The sequence below is a fragment of the Gossypium arboreum genome, chromosome 2, assembly GCF_025698485.1.
Source record: "Gossypium arboreum isolate Shixiya-1 chromosome 2, ASM2569848v2, whole genome shotgun sequence".
NCBI classification, from domain to species: domain Eukaryota; kingdom Viridiplantae; phylum Streptophyta; class Magnoliopsida; order Malvales; family Malvaceae; genus Gossypium; species Gossypium arboreum.
Window position 1 is genome coordinate 114,632,260 of NC_069071.1, and position 6,299 is coordinate 114,638,558.

The 6,299-nt window shown below is 29.7% G+C and overlaps 1 protein-coding gene across 2 annotated transcripts; it reads right to left on the reverse strand.

The window, feature by feature from the left end:
* Nucleotides 1-115: 115 nt before the first annotated feature.
* LOC108467164 (26S proteasome non-ATPase regulatory subunit 7 homolog A) lies at nucleotides 116-3,337 on the reverse strand. Of its 2 annotated transcripts, XM_017767715.2 has the most exons (10): nucleotides 3,009-3,337; nucleotides 2,363-2,455; nucleotides 2,174-2,255; nucleotides 1,987-2,083; nucleotides 1,752-1,827; nucleotides 1,601-1,659; nucleotides 1,368-1,490; nucleotides 782-839; nucleotides 572-657; nucleotides 116-483 (listed from the first exon to the last, which is right to left on the reverse strand). In XM_017767715.2, the coding sequence occupies exons 1-10, from the start codon at nucleotides 3,193-3,195 to the stop codon at nucleotides 418-420; spliced, it is 927 nt and encodes a 308-aa protein (XP_017623204.1). In that variant the 5' UTR covers nucleotides 3,196-3,337; the 3' UTR covers nucleotides 116-417. The 2 variants fall into 2 exon arrangements, with proteins under 2 accessions (XP_017623204.1, XP_052881190.1); XM_053025230.1 differs by lacking the exon at nucleotides 1,368-1,490.
* Nucleotides 3,338-6,299: the final 2,962 nt, after the last annotated feature.

Below are 6,299 nucleotides of genomic sequence, written 5' to 3' on the forward strand. Positions count from 1 at the left end.
AACCTACATATTTTAACACATTGTTTGAATGTTTATTAATGCGCATTGAGGAAGTTGCAATTTCAATCTAAATTCTTGAATGCCATAAATTACAGGATCTATTTCACCAATAGAATAAAGAAAAATGCAAATAAAGGCTTTTTCATAGCAAACCACAAGAAAACACATAGCTGTAAAAGCAGTATCCAACACTCAAATGATTAATTCAGCATACATGATGCTTAATGGAGATGCACTTCATTAATACAGTCTATAGTGTATGGAAAACAAAGAGAAAAACTCTCAAATTTTTGAAGCCTACTGATATCTTCTGATTGAGCTATGAAGAATACAAAATCTCAAGAATAGAGGATCCTATGGAAGTTAATAGCACCCTATGCTCAAGTTTTTGACATGATTAGGACTTTATGTTCCGATTCAACTCGTAGCCTGGACAGTTGTTGGCTTAGCATCTTCAGCCTTCTCATGTTCTTTGTTTAACATCTGGATAAAACCCAAAATTGCTGGTCAGAACAGTCTATAAGTTTCAGCATGGTTTAAATATCAGAGAAACTGAAAGCAAGTCTCTGACCTTGTTATTGATCAAATTATGGAGCGCAATGACACTTCGGATGAGAGATGACAGATATATAACCAACATCATATCATTGGTTTTTACTGCAGAATAGAGGAAAATGTGGATCAATGAATTTCAAAAGTTAACACGTGTCTGTATCTAATCTGAAAGAACATGAGCATGTTAAGCGAATTTTTGTGAAACGTGTGGTTAATTTTGTATTACCTGCAAAAGCCTTGATTAGGTCATTTACGTTTAGGTTTGGCAGCAAGTTGAACACATCCTGCAGTTTAAACATGGAAAAATAGTAACAACAGTAAGGCAGACATTAACCGATCCAAATAGGCTTAAAATTATAAACTGTTGTCGATATTCTGGATAACTCAGGTAGACAGATAAGTTCAAGGGGATAAAAGTACCGTGAGGCTTCTGTACTAGGAGTCAGATTGCATTTTGCCCCCTTTATTAAAAAATTAGGCAAAAAGCAAACTGATCTTTTTCTATTAAAATTTTTATTCATTTCTACAGTTAAAAACTGGTATGACTATATAACCACATAGTTACACATAGTACCTCATTTTGAGGTACATGAACCAATTTTTAACGGTAGAAATGGATGAAATTTTTAATAGAAAGAACTAATTTTCCTATTTTTTAAGTAAAGGAGCCAAAATGCAATCTGACTTCTAATACAGAGGCCTCCATGGTACTCTTACCATTCAAGGGAAATTTATGCAATCAAGTATTAAAGACTTAAAGTTAATAACTTCAAATGCTTTTTCACTTTCAACTTCCACTGAAATTAGTTTACCTGTAAATGGTACAGTATTTCATGATTCAGTGGAAGCTTCTCATCGATAACAAGGTCAAGGTAAGAACGTATCTCTTTTAACCTTGCATCTAAACCCTTCAAAGCTGTGAGTTTTCCAGTTACCTGTTATTAAAACCAAGGTATATATACTCCTATTGTAAAAATTTTCCATAAAAGTAAAAGCTCTATTACTAACTGGAATTGAAAAAATAAATAAGGAAAGATAAAAAGACCTCAGTTGCGAGTGTACTAATGGTTGTATCTTTTACATCCCTTAGCAAGTGCTCAACTCCTGTTTGTGAGCAAAAATGGAGTTATATTGGTAACAAAATAAAAAAAGGGTAACTTTCTGAAAATATAAAAATATTTCATCCAAGGGCATACCGATCTCTTCAACTTCATGAGCAGCAATTTCTGAAGGAACATGAACGAAAATCTTTTGGCTCTTTTGAGTGGCATTCTGCAACATTACTGGCATATTAGTTCAAATTCCCAACAAATACAAACAAAAGGCTGCAGCTTCTTAATATAAAAAGAACTGCCATTCCGCCTCAAGAGTCGAGCTCTCTCTCTCTCCATCATGCAAATTTAAAAAAGATGCATACAAAATGGTTCTTACCTCCTTAACCTCTTCAACATCATAGTAGGCCTTAGTAGGGATACCCAACTCCTTAGGTTGGACATCGATGATGACCAAGACAGGATTCGGGACATAGCTGCAACACCAAAAGCACTTGGTTAAAAGATTGGACTTTTAAAATTGAAGTTAAAAACCATATGAGAAACCACTATTAATAGAATCTTACTTGTGGAACAATCTATGAATGTCTAGGTCATTTTCCCGCAACTTTGGGCCGGTACTATACCAACCAACAACATGCTCCTTGGCTAAAACAATTATCACAACAAATCCAGATTTAAAGAACATTAATTACTTCTTCACAGCCGAAACAAGAAAGGAGAAAGAACAAATGAACTAAAAGTAGCATAATTACCATTAATCCTCTTGAACATCGAAAACATTGATTCATGGTAGTTGTGGTCGAGAAACCATATGCTCGGGTCCTTCTCATCTTCCTCGAAAGGCACTGAAAATTCAACATTCAACTCTTAAAAACATTGATAAAAATAACAATGGTGAATCACGTGTTAGCACAAGCTCACGATACTAAGAAATTATTCTTTAATTGCATCATCTTCAATAGCATACATTCTTTGCCTTCAATTCAATAAATTCAACCAAAGAAGAGGGAACTTTAGGTCATATTTACCCAACATTTGCCTTCAATTTACCCAAAAAATTCAACCAAAAAAGAGGAACCTTAGGTCAATTTACCTAACATTTGCCTTCAATTCCATAAATTCAAGCAGAAAAGAGGGATCTTTAGGTCAATTAACCCAATATTTGCTTTCAATTCAAAACCCAACATATTCTGAGCTAAAAAACCCTAAAGGCCAAAACCCAAAATTACTCTAAAAAAACCCAATAAATTAACAATTACAATTCAACCCAAACATCATCTCAATCAAAGATCATGAAAAAAATAAGATCTAGAACAAAAGCAAAACAAATCAGATCTAGAATGAAATCCAGAAAAAAATAAAAAAAAGTGAAAAAAAACGAAAATAAATCGGGGAAACCTGCGTAGCTGTTGGAGACATCGACGGTGCCTTTGAAGGAAGAACCAAGGAGGACTCCGACGACGCGCTTGCGCGTGTCTTTAGCGACGCGATTGTAGTTATCGACGATACTTAAAAGAACCAAAGGATGAACTATTACCTTCTCTATGGGTCGAGATGAAATTTGCTGGGTTTTAATTACATCCATTATGAACTTTGGGTTTTTAGGTTTTTGGTTTTGTTTTTTCTCTGCCAAAGTGTGAGACTTTGCTTCTTTGCTTTTGGTTTCGTATTGCTCTTTTAAGAGACTGATGAGTATTTTTTTTTCTTGCGGGACGGGAAACCAAGGGACTGTAGAACATTAAAAGAGACATACTTTTGGTTTTAGTCCCTCTATTATGTTTAAATATGTGATTAATCCCTCTAATTTGTTTCTTTTTCGAAAGATCTCTAATTTTATTTGACAAATTTTGATCAATCACTTTTATAATTTTGTTCTCCAATTTTAATTTAAAATTTTTATGAATTAATTTGAGTGAAATGAAATTCAAATTAAATTCAATAATTTTGTTTAAATTAAATTAAAAGAGTTTTAATAAATTTAATTAAAATTTTATTAACAATCTGAATAAGTTTTAGAACTTGTTAGAAAATTTTATATTTTTAATAAATTTTTGGGAAATATTTATAATTTTTATGTTATTTTGAATTTTTTAACCTTTTGAAGCTTTGAAATTTTTTATTAATTTTTAAATAATAAAATTTTTAAGTTTTTGTAAGTTTATTACTTTTGAATCTTTATAATTTTAAGATTTTTTCATAAAATTGAAAATTTTATCAAATTCTTTTACGATCTTTAGAATTTTTTCATTATTTATATTATATAATTTTAATAATTAGGATCGGTTGAATTTTTAAAACTTACTTATTTTTTAAAATAAAGAGGATTAAACGGATAATTACACTAAACTAAAAATAGAAAATTCTTATATCACAAATAACATGGTTTTGTTATTTACATTTTTGGATATTCTAATTTTAAAATTAAAACTCAACTCAAATACAAATAGCTTGATCTAACAATTTGAATAACTTTAATAAATTATTCTGAATTATTTTATTTAAATCGAGTTTATTAAATCTTAAAATTCATGGCCCCTTTGGATGAGTGTTTATCTATAGTGCGGTGCGTTTAACTTTATTTTTGTTTCATGCTATAATATCGCTATAGTATTTAATCTCACCACCACCGCTGTTTTTACATATAATATCGCTATAGTATTTAATCTCACTACCACCGCTGTTTTTACACTAACTAGAAGTAAACGCATCACTCATCCAAAAAGATAAATTTTTGGTTTACCTATTGTGAATTTTATAATATTATATATAATTATTTATATTTTTATGCTATAAATTCTATTTTTCGTTGGTTTAGATTATAGTTTTGATAGACTAATATGTTTTTGAGTATAGCCAAATCTATGTCCTCGTTATATCGCTTCTACAATAATGATGTCAATTAAATTAAAGCTCAACTAACAAGGAAAAATACAAACTATAAAATAATATCTTAAAAGCTCCGACAAACATCAAAATATCACGAAGGCAATCGATGTGCCGACGCACTTGCTAAAATTATAAGTAGCTCTAATTTTTTTAAGGAACTTTCTTAATATGAATTTTAATGAAAATTATATATTATATTTTGAAATGTTTAACTTTATGTCTAACATTATCTTGATTGATATAATCGATTTACTTATGTATTTGCATCGTTGTTTAATTTACATTATATTTTTTTATTATAAAAACTCGAAAAATAGTATCAAATGAAATCCGTGAAAAATTCAAAGTTCAAAGTACAATTCGATATATGAAATTTTCTTTTAGAGAAAATCTAGATATAATTAAAAGAAAACAATAACAAACAAAGGCAACTAAGGCAACTAAAAATTTGAAGCTTGTTTTTTCAACCTCCTCTCTTCCTGTGGTATAGGCTTTGATAGGATCATTTGTTGGCAGCAACAGAGGGATTAGTCACCTAACACTTACATTTAAACCAAATCAAATTGCTCTTGCAAAGTAGCAATGAGCAAACAGACCATTATATCATGTTTGGTTCACATGAATGGCTTAGTCATTCCTATCTTATTCAACACAACAAAATCATTCGATATTTTGGTTGGTTGTAAAACCTATTCCATTGAATAATTATTACAACCTAATTCTTTAAAAACAATAAATAACAACTCAGTATCTTCTTTAATGAATAGCTATTCAACAGTTTCAGTAATATATAAAATTATTTTTCTTCCTCTTCAAACTCCATCTGAAATTTTTTCAAGAGATGTCAAAGATTATCATGTGAGTAAGAAATTTCTATATTTTATTTAAACTTTCTCTTCTTACTTTCTCTTCACCTGTACTATTCTCCTTAAGTTAAACCCTAAAACAATAAACAATTTACTGTGTAAAACGAAGAGGGGTTTAAAAGAACAACAGCCCTATAGAGATTACTTTATGTTACGTCATTGTTTCTTGTCAAAGCTTGCTCTTATGAATATATGCATCATCTCCATCTCAAATTTGTCTTTTCAGACCCTCACACATCAGTTGAATAAAGAAATTTGTTGATGGTATTAATGCTTTGGACTAAAGCATAACATTATATTGATGATAAGAGATTAAATCATGTTAAATTAAAATATAAAAATTAGTTTCCAAGTTGAGTCTAGCATTGGGATGAAACCCCAATTAAATCATTTTATTTATGGCTTGATCCAAAGGAGAAGTGCTCTAAGTCTACATAAGATTCCAATAAAAAAATACATGAATTTAAAATTGAATCGAAGCTAATCTGAAAATTATAAACGCATATCACTGATAGGATTATCGAAGATGCATGTAACTATATAAAAGGATCAAATAAATTTGGGAAAAGTATTCTATAGTAAAAGTTAGATTGTATTTTGATCAAAGAATAAACTGATAATTTTTATGAAAAATTTCATTTATTTTACTATTGAAAACTAGTGTTTCTAACATAATAGTTAAACAAGTTATACATAATGTGCCACGTGTACCTTATTTTGATATGTATGAACATATTTTTAACAATAGAAAATGATGAAATTTTTAATAGGACTTACTCTTTAATCTGATGTACAAGAGTTAATTTACCTATTTTTTAAATAAATGGTACAAAATATAATCTGACTCTTAGTACGAGGTTCTCAATAATACTTTTACCAAAAAATTCTTAAGAGCCTTTTTCATTTAGGACAGTTGTTTTAAATGGTCTTATTAATG